The 21396-nt window shown below is 38.0% G+C and overlaps 1 protein-coding gene across 5 annotated transcripts in view; it reads left to right on the top strand.

Moving 5' to 3' along the window:
* iqsec1b (IQ motif and Sec7 domain ArfGEF 1b) overlaps positions 1–21396 on the top strand; it is a 208671-nt gene that overhangs the window by 135410 nt on the left and 51865 nt on the right. Inside the window, exon 1 of one of the 5 annotated variants that reach the window (XM_055184873.2) lies at positions 5099–5579. The exons of the other annotated variants lie outside the window; for them this stretch is intronic. Within the exon in view, the coding sequence (XP_055040848.1) occupies positions 5467–5579 (113 nt within the window). The 5' untranslated portion in view covers positions 5099–5466. Of the gene's footprint in view, positions 1–5098; positions 5580–21396 lie in introns of those variants that run through there. 5 annotated transcript variants of the gene reach the window in all.

The raw sequence follows: 21396 nt of genomic DNA, 5'->3' as shown, positions 1-21396 counted from the left end.
CAGTTTTTGGTGGAATTTTACTCATTCATCCAATTTTAGGAATGATTATGTAAAACTTTGAAGTCATTAAAAATGTCTTTTATGGTTAACTCGCCATGCATGTTAACACATAGTATTGTTCATACTGGCTTTTAGCATGTTTTAAATCATCTCAATAAAGCTTTTATGGGTTCTTATTCAGGCAGAGAAGTACCATGACTGACCTCAGATCAGATCGTGTCTTTGTGTTATTGTGAGGGAGCGGGTGTGAAGCTGAGGTTGCAGACAGTCAGGCTGATTTAGTGTGAGCTCTATTGTGTGTCTGTGACCTGACAACCGTTTCCACCACAGATTTGATCCTCTCTATTGTGTGAAGCATGGCACCTATCGGGCCCTGGGCTTCGTCCTGTGAGGGCCACTGCGTGTTGTCCAGCAAAATATTTAGTCGGAGGATTTGTGCTTTCACATGTTTTCAAAGTTGATGTGTTGGTTTTGATTTTAAACTGTTATAACGTACTGTGCAGTATGCATGTTTTTGTTCATTAGAAAGGTTAACGTGAAATATCAAAGAGTTGTTGCATTGTCCAGTGTGATGCTATATTTAATTGAAACCTTTAAGCAAAAATGTGACCCTGCCTGTGAAAACCGTTTTTGTGATTTCCTGGTCCTAGAAATTCTTGAAAGATTGTGAATCTGGGGGAAAAATTCAAGGCCCTGGGAAGTTTTTGAAAATATACACACATGGTTACGGGTCATTGAAAGTGCTTGAATCTATTTTATGGTTTTCTGGAAAAAAATCCATATTTCCTGTGTAGTGTAGGATAATATCATAAAAATTCTATACTTTTTAAGCACACGTGCTAAACTGTTCGCTTTAAATGCTTATATCTTCTGTATGCGAATGTTGATTTATACCAAAATGCTTTTTTGCATAGTTGTGTTTGACACATGAAAACGTCTCGGGTTACGTATGTAACTGTTGTTCCCTGAGAAGGGAACGAGATGCTGCGTCTCCCTTGCCATACTTCCTGCGTCCCTGTAACGCCATCCTTGGCAATATTTCAGATAGAGATATACTTCCTGGCTCCCGGGTCACTCTGTCTTTGTAGTTAAACCTCACCATTGGTTGAATTTGATATACACATTCAGACGCACTTACACGTGGAGGCGTCACCGCAGTGACGCAGCGCGAGTTCCCTCGAAAGGGAACTGTAACAATGTATCTTAAAAGGTAACACGATGTAACCTTGCTCTCACTTGAAACGTGTCCCCATATTTAGTCCTTGAATTCGAGGGTATTGCACCTGGAAAGTCTTTGAAAGGTTCTTGAATTTTGAAAAATGAGTTTTCTACTTAAAATCATTTTAGGTAATGTAAAGAACATTCTGGGAAAACGCAATCTTTATATCTTTAATATAGACATAGTAAGGCCGTGTGACAGATTGAATCAATATAAAATCAATAACTGAAACTTTGAATCCCCCCACACATATACACTTTAAAACATGCTGTGATTGTTATAACCTTTGCTGACTCAGGCATGCGGGTGACTCTGACTCAGGAAATTCCCTGTCAACTGTTCCGGCCTGTAACCTTCCCACCTAACAGTGTCCTTCATTTGACCAACATAACCATAGGCTTTTGTGCTCATTGCAATACCTTCAATCAAAAGACAAGGGACAGTGTCATCGAAGATGTTAAACCTCAAAAAACATTAAACATATAAAGAGAGAGAGTGATGCTCCATTTATCAATTTTCCCAGCATGTCATTTGGTAGACAGTCAGCGTTGGTGTTTCAGAATAGAATTATACGATGCTAACTGGCCCACTTTAGAGCACATTAAAATGATTCATAAGATTAGACATTTTATATTTTTGTCAGGCAAACAATCACCCCAATAATGGATTCAGACTTTTATTCAATTGAATGTCCTAATCAGAAATTGGCCTTTTGCCCTATCATTCAGTACTACAGAAGATTAAATGTAGAAATGACTTATTTTAGCTCGAGGTGTAGCTAATAGCTAGATTATATACATTAATGGGCCAGTTTCCCAGACCGGGTTTAGGTCTTTGTTATTTTAGGACAATTTTACATTTCTTTAAAAAAAACTTTACTGGTGTGCATTTTGAAACAAAACAATGTCACTGATATATGTTAAGATATGTCAGTGCAAGATGTTTTTAAATGAAAGCCACTCAAATAAAGCAATACGCCCCAAGAAGCAGTGGGTTACTACTAGTGCATTTTATAACAGCTAAGGGGCGTTGTTAGGCACAACGCGAAAAGGAGTGCCTAAAACCCCCTTAGCTGTTATAAAATGCACTGTAACACCACTGCTTCGCAGGGCTTATTGCTTTTATAAAACGGTTACATCATATGCATAGCAGGGTTTCATAAAATAAAACACAGCAAATAAGTCGTAAATATATTAGTACAAATATTACTCTTCTGCCAAACAAAGTAGTTCCTCAGAATCAAGTGTGTCTCCAACAGAGCGCCTTTACCACGCAACACAGACCCAGGAAAGACACAATGAAAATATGATTAAAGACTGTGGTATTTATTTTCATAAATCAACATTCATCTAATTTATACATTTTATACATGCAAATGTTCAAGTGTGGATCAAATATGCTTGGAAGCATGCTTAACTGTTTCCTACGGACCCCCTAAGGCAGGGGTGTCCAGACTTTTTTGTGTGGTGATCTACTTTTAAAATGATAAAGCTGACAAGATCACCTGCTAAAAAACACAGTTAAATTTTTAATGACAGTTTAAAAGCGTATTAGGACTATACCGCATATCTCTACATTGAATTTAAGGCTGTCCCCATTAGGCTACTCCATTGTTTTTGAGGAGTTAAAAAAGTCCTTGAGTACATGTCAAGTACTGCTTAAAATAGCGGAGAGGCAGTTTAGTGAAACAAACTAGAAAAAGACAACAGTATCAGAAGCCTCTCTTTAAAAAAAAACAGAAGTGCGATGCGGCTTTCTATTGCTTGGCAACCACCGAGTCAGCTGTCTTGTCAATCAAATATTGAAGCGCGAGCGCTCTTTTGCTGTTGTTCTGTCATATTAGCAGAAACTTTAAAAAGACCTTGTTTGAGGATGAGAGGTGCACAAACACAGGAGAGAGTGAGCGAGTGGAGTCCGGTTCTTCAAAGCAACTGTAAACTTCCCTTACCACAAAGTAAGGTCCGCCTCTCCCCTCATTCGATTGGACAATGGAAAGACGCGAATGACGTTGGGCGCTTCTCCTCTCTCAGTGTTCCTTCAAAGGCGCGTGCTGCAGCCGGCGGCAAAAACCGCAAGACAATCAGCGCGCATAAACATAGCTTAAACAGCGCCCATACGCTCCCTGTCCATAGAATATCATTCAAAAAAGGCGCCTGCAACTGCCATAAACGCTTTTGGTGTGATTGGCCCTTCTCATAATGCCTATTTCGCCCTCTGTTTTCGATGCTCATGGGGCATCATATACAGTTAACTTATGTGCGATCTACCGGCATTGCCTTTGCGATCAACTGGTCGATCGCGATCGACGTATTGGATACCCCTGCCCTAAGGGGACATGGAGCAAAAATTAAATAAAGTTAGTTTCATGTGCTGATGTGAAACTTTAATGTGCTCACGCAAAACTTTAATGTGCTCACGCGAAACTTTCATGTGCTCACGCAAAACTTTCATGTGCTCACGCAAAACTTTCATGTGCTCCCGCGAAACCTTCATGTGCAGAATTTTTTTTAAGTTTAGTTTTGCGTGCACATGAAAGCTTCACCTGAGAACATGAAACTAAACTCTATATTTGTTTTACTCCAATGTCACCTTAGGGGCTCGGTAGTTTCCCCATCAGCATTTGTTTTTTAAAAAAGTTGCCACCCAGTTTAAGTTTAACGTTAATGCTTTCCAGAAAAATTTTCTTTAAATAAACATAAAATATATCAAATAAAAGAACAGACCCTCCGCTTTCAAACAAGTTATCTTCATCGACAAGATAACTCAACAATATTTATTGACATTTATCTGGATTTTGCCATTAATTGTGCAATTGTTAAAAAAAATTGATTGAAGACTATGATTAAAGACTGTGGTGTTTATTTTCATAAATCGGTATGCATCAACAGTGGCGCAGTGATACTTAAGCGATGTAATCATGGATCGAGTCTAAATCGTGGGGTTACCGGGATATTTTTTAACGTGCATTTTAGTCTGGGACTAGGATAAACCCTGTCCGGGAAACCACCCCAGTTAAAATGCACCATCCCTTTATTATTTCCAAAAAATCCCCAAATACTTTTTTGAAGTCTGTAGGGACCTTTACTAGATTAGAGCATCTCTCTCTCTCTCTCTCTCTCTCTCTCTCTCTCTCTCTCTCTCTCTCTCTCTCTCTCTCTCTCTCTCCCCCCCCACCTCTCTCTCTCTCTCTAAAACTGATAGCATCCATAAAATCTATCTTTCTATGTACTTAATTCAATCTGTATGTACAGAATTTTGTTAAGCCACCATAAAGTTGATTTCAAAACTTTCCTAACTGCTTGGATTTTCCTGTTTCAGCACCATTTCTTCACTGGCTCCCATCCAGCCATTTCTCAGCATTTGAGAAACATCACCACCCTCTCTTTTCTTCTGTTTTCTTTCTTTTTCACCTCTCCCATGTGTATTCCAGTGCGGTGTTGTAATGCTTTAAGTTACAGTTTTGAGGGTAATCCATTTCCATGGAGCGTGCCAAGCCTTACTCCCCCTTAGATTATGATCTCATAGCCTCCTGCAGCACTAGATCTCCACAGCAGGTCTGGCCCCACTCAATCATGACCGCATCAGCATTTTTGCATTCAAGTTCCATTACGACGCTCGTTTTTTCGTCACTGAGACTAATGAAGTACACGTTTCGGAGTGTAAACACTGGTCAGAGCCTCCCCGGCTTAAAACTCTGGAGGGAAATGCCTCGCACTTAGCGTAAGTGTTGGCGAGCGGGCCTGCCAAACGCCTTTGACATGCGGCACTGTAGACTGGGAGTCTAACAACCTCCAAACAAGATGAGAGATACTCTAAGAATGTGAGAGGCTAGCAGAAGGAGTGCTTCAAGGAAACGTCCGCTTGAAGAGAATTAGTACATCCGGCTGTATCTCTGAGATGCTGTAGTATACTCCATATGACTACAGCAACTGCATCTCGCATGTTCCTCTCCTTTCATGGAAACTTCTGATTGCTGCTAGACGTCTTCTCCCAGAGGGGAACATTTGGGTATGGCTGCATAAACAAAGCTGAAGACGCCTAAAGCATGCATCCCAAGCAACAACTGCAGTAACTTGAACTGGGGGGGTGAATGAATTGGTGATTTTTCTTCTCTCTTCTCTTCATGCATTGCGCACGGTTTGTGGTTGAGGGAAGGAAAAGAGGAAGGAGCGGCTGGGTTTGAAGATCAGGGTTGAGTCGATTACCCAGCACATGCTGAGTTTGACTCACTGCTTTCTGACATTTGTATGTTCTTCTTCTCCTGGATCTATCTTTTGAAGACATCAAGTAGCCAGGCGGGAAATGCCCTGGTCATGTTAAATCTGATGTGGAAATACTGCATTTCGGTTCGTACCATAAGGTAGGAGAGGTTTCAATCAATCAGTGCAGACGAAATGTTAGAGACTCTTGGAAAACAAGATTTACGGTGTTATGGTCATGATTTTAGAGGAAATGAAAAGAATTTGATGCTTTTATGGATATTTATTGTTGTCTTTGTATGTGGAATATACAGTTGCTTTGTTCAGTGTGTGTTTTTCTCATTGCCATCAAGTTTTATAAAGTCTGAAAGTAATAAAGTAATGTTAAAAACCACTCATCCAGAAATAGCCATTGTTTATGGAGTATTAAATACACCCATTTACACACTTGTAGTTGTGGACTCACGCTGTTTAATTGCTGCTTTTTATTTTTTTTTATTTGTATGTTATTGTACAGTACTGTATTATTTATTATTTAGTATGGATATACTGTAGTCATTTCATTAATAGCTCAACTCCCCTGCCTGCTTCCACCCAGGGAAGCTAAAATTAGACACTTGAGGCTCTTAGTCAAGCCACCATGTTCCCCAAAGTAGCCAATGAATTTTCCTGGGCTCTGTAATTTGTTCCCCAGGATTTGGTTAAACACAGACTTTGTTTTGTAGTAAAAGTTGCTCCTAAGTTTTCGCAACATAAGCCACTATTCACTTATAATCTTTACTTATTATATAAATATTATTTAAATTATATTATTAAGCATTTCTTATGATCATAACATTATATGTTTGACAGTGTTCTTGAAATCCAAAATTTCATAGTCTAATGATGAGATTAGTAGCATCAAAGTTTGATTTAAGTAATTGATTTCACTTTATTTACAATCTTTGACATGATCTTAATACTGTACGTCAGTAAAAATATCGATATTGTTCAGTAACACTTTACTTGAAGGGGTGTTCATAAGACTGACATGACACCGTCATAATCATAACACGTGCCATAAACATGAGGGTGATTTTATGCATGGGTATGACAACTGTCATTAAGTGTCATTTGTTCAATTATGTCATTTTTAATGCAAATATGACATTGTTTGAGATGTCTTTGTTATGACAAGTTGACATTAACCAATACATCATAACTTGTCATGACAACTTGACATTACCAAGACAACATAACTGACCACTTTTTACAAATTGAATTTGTCATTAAAATGTAATAAGGGTGTTAATACTCTGTCAAATAGTTTTATAACAGCATCATGAATATTTTTCTTGACCTCAATTACAGTGGTACAAATATAATTTGTCATTAAAAGGTCATCAGGTGTCAAATAGTTTTATAACCGTGTCATGAATATTCATATATATTCAAAGTTCATAATGTTTTTTTAAGTGTCCTCCAGGTGTTAGAGAAATAAAATCAATCATTCAATATTAATAATAATAATAATAATAAAAATAATAATTAAAATTGATAAAATTATATTTTTATAGAGACCGATTCACCTAAAATTAAATGAAAACAGTAAAATAAAGGGTTAAGCCATGCAGCGTTAGGTCCATATCGCTGCAAAAACAGTTAATTACATTAAAATAATTAATTAAATTAATTAAATGTTTGATTATTTTTTTCTTCTGTCAGAAAATTACAGGTCAAGTTCTGTTAGTTGTCAGTTTTTTTTAAAGTATTGTGCACAGTATAATTTTTTGATGTGTCTGTTGCATTTTGTTAAGGTATTTAAAATAATTTGACATAGTATAAACACTTATTGACATTTTAATGACAAGTTCAATTTTTACCACTGTAGTTGAGGTCAAGAAAAATATTCATGATGCTGTTATAAAACTATTTGACAGAGTATTAACACTTAATGACATTTAAATTACAGTTTAATGTAATGTTAACCCCTAAAGATAGGTAGTTTCTTAACTTTGAGTTATGATGTATTGGTTTATGTCAAGTTGTCACAACAAAGACATCTCAAAAAATGTCATCTTTGCAAATTCATTGGCTACTTTGGGAATTTTTACATTTGCAATTTTGGTGCGCACCCGAGTTCGATTGGCGTCAGAGTTCGTTACATTTGGATGATGTGAACGCTGTCTTCTGAACTCAGGTGCGCTCTTTGTTTTCAAAGAAATAATACAGAAACACACTTGCGTCTGTCTGTCGCAAATATACTAAAGTCGTTTCGATGACAACGGGCTGTCCGCCAAAGTCAAATTTTGCGAAGGCATTAAGAAATCATCGCTCTGCTTGCAGTTTGTCAATCATGGTTCATGTGTCTTGCTTCCTTGATGATGCAAGCGTGCCGCGGTTTGGATGCAAAAATAATATGTGAACACAGTCCATGGGGGGCATGGGGAGGGGGTAGCAATCGAACTTGGGCTTGGACCAGGCAATCGCACCAAATGTGAAACCGCCCTTAAAATGACATAATTGAACAAATGACACTTAATGACAGTTGTCATAAACGTGCATGAAATCTCCTTCATGTTCATGACACGTGTCATGTCATGATTATGAAGGTGTAATGTCTGTCTTATACACACCCCTTCAATTAAAGTGCTACCAAATGTTTTTTGTATAAAACAGTAAATCATAAAATAAGACTTTAGCTGGGTTGTCACATACTTTTAATGAACTACAGTAAAGAGTAAAAGTCTTTGACTTTTACACCAGAATGAGAGTATAGTACCTAGCCATATTCACCTAGAAAATCGCAACTTTTAATTTTCCGTTGGTCTTAGTACACAATGTAATTTATTTTATTGTTATTTTTTAGCACTATGCTAATGGTCTAATCAGATTAAATGGATTATGCTAAGCTATGCTAAAAGTGCTACTGCCAGACCCAGAAATCGGCTGAATGGATTCCAAAACGGTCAAATGTTTAACTCTAGGGGAGCTGGAAAATGAGCGTATTTTCAAAAAGAGTGGAGTGTCTCTTTAAGCTTGAAAAGATGTTTGGCAGTTTTGCCTTCATTCATTTCCCTGCCAATGTTAAGGGGCATTTTAAAGTTCCACTAAGCGCCACCGTCTCCACTTTCAGTCTCTCATGTTTGGGTCACGTGGCAGACTTCTAAAGTTCTTCATAGCTTCACTTACACCTGTTTACAACTGCTTTTCTGCCGTCATCTTCGGTATGAGCTAATTCTCTATATCTCATTTCACAAGCAAAAATGTCTCCTCATTGGCCTTTAGGGCAAAAACTCTACCTGGGAATCTGGAATCAGGTATCTGACTTTGAAATTATTTATTGAAAAGAATGAGTCGTGATTAAAAAGCCCTGAAGTCATTTATAGCGGATAAAGGAAATTGCTTCGTGGAATGAACTGTGCCTTAAAAATGTTTTTGAAAAGAGCTGCCCTGAAACATTAGATGTCAGGCAACATGATCTATGGGTTTAAACTAGCACACAGAGGAAGCACAAGATATTATTTATTTATTTTGTGCGGCTTGCCGTTACGTCTAAAGGTGCCCGCCTTGTCCTGTCCCACTTGCCGTGTGTGTGGAAACAGAGAGGTTTGGTGCTTCTGTTTTACTTTCATTGGAAAACTTAATGATTCTCCCAGATATTCAGTGTTTCCAACGGGCTGGTTGTCTTCTTCCGTGAGGTCATCTCCGGTGCGTCACCAGACCTTTGCAGATGTTTTCCAAGCTTTTGGAGGGGGCTCTTGGGGCCGACCTGTCTGCTGGAGTCTGTGCTTCGTAAAGAATCTCAAAGGCATCTCTGATCTCTTTGGCCGAGAGCACTCGGGGGCCAGGCTATCTTGGGCTTGAGGAATCATATACAAACTTTAAATAGTTGCTCACGGCCGAGACCTCGCTGCTTTAGACTAGTGTGAAGGTTTGAAGAAGCAACATAAAGAGTTTTACAATTTTATTCAGTGAATTTTAGACCGATCTGGTGGATACAGGCCAACTGCAGTGAAAAGACACGCACTGTTCTCGGATCTGTCAGATCTGTGACTCGTCCGTGGGGGTGAGTAAGCGATTTGGTCTGATTCACTGCATCTGGGATAGACGGGGAACCGCACTGCAATGTGGGGAACCCTCAGATATTTATATACTAGAAAATCATTTGGTTTGAGTCATATGAATGCTTGTTTGTTTGACTGTCTGAAAAAATCATTAGTAGTGCCTTCTTGCTTTCACTGGATGAGTCAGTAAAGCAGGTACAATAGCCATGAAGAATGAATTTAATAGAATGAGCCATGCATATTACCATTAAAGGCATTATAATGCTTCAGGGTGCGTTGGTATTATAGATCTCTCTGTTGTCTCTTGAGTCTGTCTGTTTATAATGATTTTTATGCACATTTTGTGCTTGCATCAGCTGGTGCATAACTGACATTGCACATTTCAATATGGAAAATTCCAGTATTTGATCTCAATAATGTTTTTTCCTCATTGACAAACACATCAACACATCTGAAGACACTGTTCCCGCTTCCCACTGACACAGTGCCAATATTCTTATTAGCATCTATTAATATTTCAGAGCGAGGGTTGCGGTTTACACTGAGTAATTAGGTTACATTACACTGCATAATCGTATGACACAATCTTAGGTTTGATGGATTGTTATTTTAATATGCGATGCTGTATTAGAGTCACTTGATGTTTTATGTTGAACAAGGCAGTGGTAGAGTTTAGATCAGAAGTAATGCCTTTTATATCCAAGCTTTTTTTTTCAACGGTTCATGTGTCTTGCTCCCCTGGTTATTCGATCTGAATGAGCTCCACAGTACTCATTAAAATTATAGCGGCCCTGCCTTAACAATACAAAGTGAATCGCCGTTCCTTTCAAATGCATTTGAAATACAATCCGTCTCCTGGTTTATCGTAGCACCTTGACACATACTTTTCAGCTCATAAAGTCATCCTTTTTTTGGATATTGAATGCTTTAAAATACGTTACTGGTCCTGCTTTAAAAGATGCTTGACAGTTTTAATGGAAATTCTGGGTTTCCCGCAGAAAATTTGTTAGTTAAGGTGGTAGGGTTGGGCGAGTGGGAGGGGCCAAGGGCGTGGCAATCAAAGGGGCGGGGCGTATGCATCATGATGAAAATAAAAATATTTTTTATTTAAAACACTCAAATAAAACTTAATTTTGAAAAAACTATGACAGAAAATGAACACATACTAGATTATTAATGAATTAAATGTTTTAACACATACCTCTAATGGGAATAGCTGCGTGATGAAGTGAAACTAAAGGGTTATTAACGATTAAGGATGGCGCAAAAAATTGTAAAAACTGATTATTTCCCACTATTAATTACATTATCCTAAATGAGTGTAACTACAGTAGCATGTAAATAATGCACATAAATAAAGTTAGCAAGAGCGCTCAACTATTATATCTAATCAACAGGCACGTGAAACCTAGCTAGCAGGTTGCTCAAACAACAAAATCACTAGCTAACTTACTTTAAATTTGCAAGAACTATAGACAAATATAATAACAGGCTTAAATAAACCCAAAACATTAGTCCACTTAAAGTTCTCACGGACACGCGTTTTATCAACTGGCTATCCTCCAGACAGTGACGGACCATGTCTTTATCTCATTTCGGCCGTGTGGCGCGCGTGCACGCTCGCGGTGTGAAGCGCATCCGCGCTATCCTCCGAGATATTTTATCAGCTGGCTAGTTATCCTCCAGACAGTGACGGTCCAGACCACGGCTTTCTCATTTCGGCCGTGTGGGGCACACGCGCTATTCTCCGAGTTGCACTTGACGGCCTTTTGTGCAGCGAATTCTTTTTTTGGACGACCTAGTTAAGGCGGTAGGGTTTACAAGCTTAGGCGGGCCGCCCGAACTGAAATGTGCTGTGGGAAACCCTGAAATTATGTTGTTATGATTAAGTGAATAGTCGTTTTTTATAGTGCTACATGACTGTATTCTGTTAAACTTTAATTGAACATCTGAATCTTTTAACAAAATGTACAGTTTTTTGTTGCAGCTATAGCAGATTAGAGTTCAGATACAAAAGCTGTTAAGCGCCACCTCCGACAAAATATTGACCGAATGATCTCGGCACCTACGTTCATCAAATACTTTCACTTTAAATCCATTTAATCCCAGCTTGGGCTGTCACAATGATTAAATAATCGTCTCATCACAATTATTTGACCTCATCAAGATGATTTCAGATCACCGCAATGATTGCACATCTCTTTAAAAAACACAAGGGGGAGCTGCAGTGCCTGTAAACGAGATAGTATCAGATTATTTAATAGTATCAGATTATATCAGTGGTCACCAATAATGGTCCTGGAGGCCGGTGTTTCTGCAGAGTTTAGCTCCAACCCTAATCAAACACACCTGAAGCACCTTCTGTTTCAGGTGTGTTTGATTAGGGTTGGAGCTAAACTCTGCAGAGACACCGGCCCTCCAGGACCAGGATTGGTGACCACTGGATTATATAGTATCAGATTATTTAATCTGGAACGACCTGCTTCTGTCTATACGTCAGGCAGTTTCTGTTATCTCTTTTAAAAAGGATCTTAAAACATGCTTGTTTAAGAAAGCTTTTGGTTGATGGGTTTTCACAATTTTTTTTAACATGTGTGTTTACAATCTTTTTATTGTTGTTTTTACCTAATTCCTGTACAGCACTTTGTGATTTTTATCTGTGAAAAGCGCTTTATAAATAAATTTTACTTTCTTACTTGCAGATGGCGCTCCTTAACTGACAACAAAGTGTAACGCGATACATTGCAAAGCAAAAAAAAGTCCTAAAACAGGCAATTAATTGTCATAATCGTCACAATTTATTAGGCAATTAACCAAATTTCATAATTGTGACAGCCCTAATCCCAGCCTCAGGCCATTCATTAATACCAGTTTGTTGTCTTAAACGCCACAATGACTTTCAGCAAAGTCCTCTAAGTGCACGATGAATAATTGGATGAATGACGCATGCGTACGTCAAGGTGCATGAGTTTTTTTTACCTGATTAAAGGCGGTTTACAGAATATATTTGGATATTGATTGATTTTTAAGTTTTTTATCTTTATATAGGCTTAACATTGGCAGTAATGTTAAATAACTGAAAATAAATATAAGCCTGATAAAAAAATCTTTACAAGAAAACATGTAAGATACAATTTTTTTGGGTTTTGCATCTCAGCCCTTCACATTTAGTTATTTTCCCCTCAACTTATATAAATAACGTGCCATAGGTTTAGATTGCCGTGCGCTTTCATGTGATCTAACCTTTAGCCAAAGGTCTGTCAGATCAAGTCCAGGCTAATAACTGGCTATTGGCCGGTCCCGGCACCTGGGACTTTATATTTTATGCATCTCACAGCACACTGCTCACGCTCTCTCTGCTACACATCTAAAATTGATGGCGGTCATGACCTCGTTGGAAATAGGGTCACTTTATCTCCTGTTTAATGTTGCTTGACTTTATAACCTCTATGCACACAAATTCCACCCCAGCCTGCCTCCAGTCACCATTTTCAAAACAAAATCGGCAACCTAGTTCATAATAAGCTTGTATCTGCAGAACTCCTGGCTTCAGAGCAAATATTAGATATTGAGATGTAGAATTAATGATGCAGACCCGAAAGCATTAAAGATCTTTATTTGTTTTTCAGGCGCCATTTAGTGCACTGGATGTTTTTATCACTTAATCATCTCCATGGATCGCTGTCTTGCAGTGTGCAGCCTCTGCCATGGGAGAATGTCAGTGTCATATCAATAGGAGTTTTGTGTCCTTGTTTTTTTTTTAAACAAAGATTTCTTAAAAATGTCTTTTTATCATAGAGACAGCAGAGCCTCAGTGGATATAAGCTCCAGTGACAGGACTTTGCTGTGTTAACAGCAGTACATAGATCACATGCTGTTATGTAACTCATATACACATTATTACCCTTGTAAAACAGCCAGTGGCAACACAACAGTGACTAAAGCGGATGCCTTTAGAGAGGACATTTTTTTCCTGTAATAAAGTGGAAGAAAATGACAGGCTAAGCGACATGGTCGGAAATGTTTGGTCGTTTTTCCCTCAACCCAAACACGAGAACTTTCCACAGCTTTTTTGTCCACGTATGTTGCACATTATCTCTTCATGAGAACGGTTGAAATGTATGGAGAGCGTAAAATAGCAGGCTGGAAATCCCCAATTCTCTTTCCTGTTTTTAAAGGATGTTTTTTGTGTATAACAAAATAGCCTACAGTAGCATCATCATTGATACTTGCTTTGGCAGGTGATATTAAGGACATTCTCATTAGAAAATGATTGCTGAATAGGATCTGTAAAGGTCAGCATGGTTCGTTTTTATAGGATAAATAAAAATGTTAGTCCATCATCTCAGAATATACATTTATATATATTTAACAATGGCAAGACTGCCCTTCTTCTGAGAGATTACATTCTTACGGATGAATGTACTGTACTGTAACAGACAGACAAATTGTTTATTTTCTTAATACATCATATTTTTTATGTGCTGAAAGTCATAGTGTATGAATCCAGAGGTTGTTCTGTTATTGTTTTTTACCAATAGGAGTGTAAAGTCCATTTACTCTAGTTGCCGTGTTTCTCTGTGTATCCTCTCCTCTGATGTATTGATTTAGATCTGTGAGAGCTTTTTGATGCTCTTTTACTCTTGTGCGGGGCTCTTTTGAAAGGCACTCTCCAAGCAGGACGCATTTAGGGTGCTTTTATAAGGGACTCAAGAAGTGAACATAAGCACAGAAGTCTCCAGAAGTCGTACCGTTTGAATGAGATGTTACCGAACCCTGGAGACAGACTTCAGATTTGCTCGCTTTTCAAATATGGGCGTGCAGTGACCAGGCATGTTCGACAATTAAATCGTCTCTCTTCAGTCAAACTGTAGCTTGTGAAAAAATCCTTTTTTGAGTCATTTCATTGATTTCTTGCTCTCAAGCTAATATCATTTTTAAGATGTATTGCGTTTTATTTTGTTATTTTCATATTGTGCTGTATTTGATCGATTGTCGTGTATTGGACTGTAGTTAATGGCAAAGACTGTTTTCTTAATCTGTTTTTAAGGGCTCAAATCAGGAGAAATCAAATTATAAAATGTTCCTTATTAACAATGCAATCTAATGGTAATTCGTAGCCAACATACTTTATGCGGTGGCTAATTCAAAGTAATTCGACTATGTGTTTTTGTACGATTTGCTTTTACTCCTGTGATGTTGGGGTTAGGGATGGGGTTTCATTATAAACGCAATAAGCCCCGCGAAGCAGTGGTGTTATAGTGCATTTTATAACAGCTAAGGGGCGTTGTTAGGCACGACGCGAATAAAATAGCTGTTATAAAATGCACTATAACACCACTGCTTCGCGGGGCTTATTGCGTTTATAAAACGGTTACTTTATATGCATAGCAGGATTTTATAAAATAAAACACAAATAAGTTGTTATTATTTTAGTACAAATATTACTCTTCCGCCAAACAAAGTAGTTCCTCAGAATCATGTGTAGCTGCAACAGTGCGCAGTTCCCAACCAAAAACACAGACGCCGCAAAGACACATTGAAAATATGATTAAAGATTAGTGTTTATTTTCATAAATCAACATTCAACTAACCATCTAATGGATAATTGCGGATGTATGAATTTGAGGTAACGTTAGAAACTCCTCAGGGAACGTTTTCTCTTTATTGAAGAAATGACTCAACAATATTTATTGACATTTATCTGGATATCGCCATTTATTGTGCAATTGTAGAAAAAAATATGATAAAAAACTGGTGTTTATTTTCATAAATCAGTACGCAGCAACAGTGGCGCAGTGATACTTATGTAATGCGGTCTGAACCGTGGGGTTATCGGGGTATTTTCTCAAGGCTTAGAACGCGTTTCAACCAATCAGAATGAAGAACCAGAACTGCCCGTTTTATAATGTTTCTTTTTATTATGATAACCATACATTTTGGTACGATTTTGTATGAATTAGCCAACTTGTAAAATACGTACAAATTCAAGTGAGATCAGGTTGGTATTAAACATATTGTAACTTTCAGAGCTTAAAATCTTCTACATTTTTGACATACTGTAGATTATTTTTTGACAGATAATTAAATTTAAACCCATATCCACAGAGATTTATACATCAGGAGTAGCTTCAACGTAAATTGGTTGTTAAAATCTGGCCCGTCCAGTCTAAACTAAACTATGGCTAAACTGTGTCACCCATTGTTTAAAAAATGCTGGGCAGCGACAGTCACAAAACAGTTTTGGGTTTTTCGTCATTCTCGACTTCAAGAGACTGCCTGAATGAATGTCTGTTCTGTTCTGTGTAGATTAACCCTTTAATGCGTTTCTCGCTCTAGATTACTCACGGGTTTAAACTTTGTGTCATGCTAATTTTTTGCTTGGGTTCAATATTTTCAACTTGCGCGAAGGCACGTTTCAAGCGAATATAGTGCGTGTTTTCGCGGCAAATGCACCGCCCATATCGCGTCATTCGCATTGCCCCACGCAAGGACGCGTCTGATCGCGTCTTTGCATTGACTTTTTATGTAATCTACTCATGCAAATCTGGTGTCTACTCGCATCTGGTTTAAACTGTGAACCCACGGTTAGACCTTTCCAACAATATATTTACATGAAATATATTGAAGTAAACTTGGGTGTCCCGCTCACAGGACAGCAGCAGTTAACGTGTTAATTTCAATGTGGATATAAATAGGGTTTTATGATAATCAAATTTGTAATTTATGATGTATTTTATGTCTGTTATTGAAGGAAATGTTCATTTAGTAACCCGGAAATCAGACACAAATCTGCTTTCACGCCACAGATGCAGGAAATGTAAAGCAGGCGAAAAAAAGAATTACTAACCATGATATATAATATGAGCCACTTAGATGATAAATGTAAGCATTTAGTGCCTTTCAGCCTTATGTATGATTTTTTTCCTATACTCATGACCTGAAACATAGCAAATGACGCAGGACTAACATGAGAGGAACTCCGACTCAATTACCTCACGCGTGCACCCAATCAATCCAACCTCATCTGCAATTCCTGCCCGTTTAAAAAGCCTCGTCCTTTGTGATGAAGCTAATTATGCATGAGAAAGTGGAAGGAGAGGATTTTTAATCTGCAGGAAAGAAAGAGACAGCCCGGGGAAAAGGTAATCCCTTCAGTGGGAAAAAATGACGCACTGCTCCGTTCATTTATCTCACGCCTGGCAATGAAAGTCTTGGGAACAAAGTGTACAATCTTTGCTTTTTTTAAGTGGTTGAAACAAATTATTCATTTGGGGAGATGCTTTTCAACCGCCACTCATAACATCCAAGATAATGTTATGGAGGGAATGTGCAGTGAATCATACCTCATGTTCATCACTCATTAGACTTATGTCTCCGTCTCTTTATAATCCAAACTACTTCACAGTACACTCAGTCTGCATTAACATCTCAGCGAATGTGTTTGGGAAATTATTGAGCTTTTGAGGTCTGAATAAGAAGATTTTGATGTTGCTGGTTGTTCAGAGTTTTACAGCAAAGTCTAGATAAAAGCCTTGGATAAATATTTGGCCATGTTGAGATTTTCAACACTGGACAAACCAGAATAAAGAGGATTGCGTTTGGGATCTTTTGAATGGGGGCAGTGAGCTAAAATATTGATTATATGGCAAAGATTGTATATGTCAGAGTCAGCCATCTTGTCATATATGACAGGTAGCACGACAACACCGAATTCGAGTCTTAGCTTGTGGTTCTTGACTGTTTTTCTCCAAAAAAGGCCTAACAACTAATTTTTATTAAACGTATATGCTATACAGGTAATAATTTAGTCATCGACACATATCTGTTCATCAAACTCTTAGAAATAATGGTACAAAAGCTGTCACTAGGTCGGTACCCTATACGTCTGTACATAAAGGGTGCATATTAGTACCTCAAAGATACAGAATGGTACCTCAAAGGTACATTTCTGTACCTAAATTATATAAAAGGTACCATCCCAGTGACAGATTTGTATATACATTTTTGACGGTGCTCAAATTTGGTTGTAATGGTGATCATTGTAAAAGGATTTTGTTGGAAGGATGTTATTTTGGGGCCAGGTGGTGATCTGCTCTCCCTTTGCTAATTCTGGTAATGAAATGACAGTGTTTTCCCAATAAGAGGTCCCTTGTCAATCTGTCTTCCCCTTGTCCCATAATGCAAAGCAGTTTGTGCATCTGAGCTGTTTTTAATAGGACTACAGAGGATGGGGGAGGGTTGTTGTGTGTTCATGCATTGTTTACTCGTCCACCACATGTGCATATAACTCACTCCATTTCCATATAACTGTATCACCTAGCTATCCATGCCAGCTACACTAGACACTGTGAATGATAAATTTGATGATACGGGCGCAAAGTAACGGACATTAGAAATTCATTGCCGATTATTCATTCATGTGGACTGATGGTGGTCTATAATGGATAAGGCAGGCCTAGGGCAAGACCCGCGTCTCAGAGGTTTCTTTTTTACCAAAAGAACACCGTGTTTGTTCTCGGACACAATTGGACAGGCACATGATTTTCCTTCAGGTCTTTAAAGTTTTCCAAGTTTTAAATGGGAAGCTCTTAGACAAAGACGGGGTTTTGAAAAAGCAAGAAAAAGATAGCAAGCGTATGTTTCTCTTTGAAGATGCTTTTGAATTCTGCTGTCATTGCAAAGCTCTCTAAAGACAAGAGTTAGGAAACCTGGAGGCGTCTGATACAAGAGGATGTTATATGCGTTGGTTAAACACTACAGTATGGAAAACCAAATAATACTGGGCTGAATGCACATGTATAAGATCTTATGTCACTGTTACTAACTTTTCTTAACTTAAAAAATACGTACATTTGTTAAATTTTTCAAAAAAATATTTCTTTAAATCATTTTCTAGCCATTTTTTGTTAGATTTCCTTTCTGTAAGTTTTATGCACTCACTGCATTAAAGGAGGTGTGTGTACATTTTTGCAGCATTTAGTGGTGAGATTGCGAATTGCAACCAACAAACATGTCGTCATCTGAGACGACGTAAGGGCGAAATGCGCTCTCTAGAGCAGTTTGTCTGTTTTGGGCTACTGTAGAAAAATGATGGCGACTTTCATGTAAGGGGACACGCGGTGTATGGAGATAAAAACAGCTCATTCTAAGATAATAAAAATAATACAGTTCATTATGTAACGTCTTTATACACCACTGATATTATAGTTATGTATACATTTTTATCAAGAGATCCTTCTAAAATGTACACAATGAACCTTTAAACGAACGGTAGAAATGAAGAGTTTTGTTCCAAAACTCAATAAAGCCTTTTTTTTAATTAACGCGAAAATCCTTATTGTGTCTGGTCAGTATTAAAAAGTAAATTCTTTATTTTACACAAAATCTAATATCTGCCGCGTTATTGTCATCTTTTTTCCCTTTTTTCCCCAAAACGCTTTCTGCGGAATGCAATAAATCTGCTCAACAAATCACAGCGCACCATTCCACGCATTGTAAACAACAATTGCGGCGTGTTGAATACACACAAAATACACACAAAATCCTAGTTTTCCTCATCTACTTTGTACTACGTGATCAACAAACAAACAAAAACAAAATAATACTTTGATGGCATTGATAAACCTGTGGTGGTTTTCTGTGGCGGGAAAGAAATGTAAGCCATTAAAATCGGATAATTTACGCGAGAGTAGGGATGCACGATATATCGGCCGACATATCGTTATCGGCCGATAACTGCTTATTTTTAATATTATCGGTTATCGGTCTGATATCAAAATTAGGGCGATAAATGAAAGCCGATAAATTATGGATTATTTTGGTTTGTTGAACCACTTCACTTGCTCATTGCTGGCCATGTGGAGTTTTGATTGGTGCTTTCTGTGACAGCACGAAGATGACGCGGGTGTTGCGGGCTTAAGAAGAGTAGTCTAGCGCAAAGACAAGATGTCCACGGTCTGCAAGTTTTTCATTGTGAAAATAATATGAATATTTATCGGCCTATAGATATCGGTTATCGCCCCCCAAATTTAAAGAGTTATCGGTTATTGGTATCGGCCAAAATTTCCATATCGGTGCATCCCTACGCGAGAGGCACTCGTGTAAAGGAAAAATGTCGGTTGTTGCTTGTTCTTACGACAGCATCAAGCTTCTGTCATGCTAACACATTGACCCCAGAGGATCTTATGAAAAACGTTCCATTATTTTACTCGAAGTCAATTAAAATCGAGCAGGACCTTAACATTTTACAGCTAATCGCTATCAAAAACGTTCAGCGAAGACGTCCCAAGGATGACAGCAGCAATGACTAATCCGTGTATACCACTAGTCAACTAAATGAATATAACATGGCAAAGATGAATGCAAATTTATATATTGATTCAATAGATTTATATCTTTTTGAAAAAACTTATGGATTTATTGCATTTTGTGGAAAAAAATAATCAGTTTTTATAATAAATCTTTGAAAACCTAATAATGGATTTGATTTTTTATGTTATTATAACCTAAAGATGCTATGTGAAAGTTTGTAACGGAAAATAGTGTTTTTTATCATATCACTTTCTTTGTATAGAAAGCATGTTTTTACCGAAAGTAGTCAAAATGGATTTATTGCGTTTGGAAACCAAACTCTTCATATACACTATGGTATTGTTACAGTCTTTGTTTTTGGATGATTTTAGTCATTTTGGATCAAATGTTTCTTTAAATGTGGACAAAGGCTTTTGTTAAATAAAAGCACATTGAATCCCTGGGCATCATTCCCATATGGCATGAAGATACATCCTGACATACGCCCGTTACCCTTCCGCCTTCTTCTCACTATAGAAAGCATCCCAGCAGGATGCACACCAGTGCTGGCGTCCTTTTAAATTAGTCGTGGCATGAACACACATTGAAGTGGCTGTTACCGTACTGACAGCTGTGTGTGTGTGTGGACCACACGTCATTGCGGCCTGTAAACAGTCATTAAATCCAGTTCTCACTGCTTGGCACGATGTAAACACTCACGCCATTGGATACATCCCAGGCTTTAGCACTTAGCATGTTTAGGTATGGGTTTTTTTACTGTGTGTTTGTATTGTAGAGCTTTATATATCTGCATGGATTAAACAGGTATTCAATCTGCATGCAGTTATGAAAGTGTTCAGCTAATGCACTGCCATGCTGCTGTTTTTTGCAAGTGTTTGTTCAGAGTTTTCTTTATGTGTATCGTATGTTATACTGCATTTCTTAGACAGCATGTAAATCAGCACAAGATGCTTACATTGCACACAACCCTCAACCTATGTTGTGGGAATGACATCACACAGCCTTAAGCGAAGGCTTTTGGGTCTGGCAACAATAAAACTTGCAGAATTGCTGGATTTCATACAAATAAAGAAGTCTGATCGCTTTGATCAGATAGTAAAATAATAATATGTGAGCTATTACTCTTGCCTGGATGCAATGGATGCAGGCTGGACTACATATCAAAGCTAACATAGCTATAACTCTTAAGTATAATCAATTTTATTGTTTGCATGAGTAAAAGAATGACTTATTTCAAATGAGTAGGTTACCGTACCAATAGTTGTTACATGGGGTATGGCGTATGAAATACTGTGACATTTTGGATGAAAAAGAATGCTGAAGTTATTCGTCCGTGTTCACGCTTTCAGAGTCAGTGATCAAACTGCCGTCAGAGGCTGTGCCAGTGAAGACGTGCGGTACCCCGGCTTGCTGTAATGAGATCCCCTGAGTGGCCTCAGCCAATCAGAAACAAGCATAGGGTATTCTAGCCCCTGTTAATTGGCTGCAGGGGTGATGCACACCAGATTCACAGCAGATTGGTGACGTTTACACTCATGTTTTTAATAAAATATACCCGACTGTAGAGTACAAGATGAGTATCATATGACATTTATCATTTCAGTATAGAAAAGAGTTT

The sequence above is a fragment of the Misgurnus anguillicaudatus genome, chromosome 14 (genome assembly GCF_027580225.2).
Source record: "Misgurnus anguillicaudatus chromosome 14, ASM2758022v2, whole genome shotgun sequence".
NCBI classification, from domain to species: Eukaryota; Metazoa; Chordata; class Actinopteri; order Cypriniformes; family Cobitidae; genus Misgurnus; species Misgurnus anguillicaudatus.
Note: the sequence above shows the minus strand (reverse complement) of the source record. Positions and strands in the feature narration are given on the sequence as shown.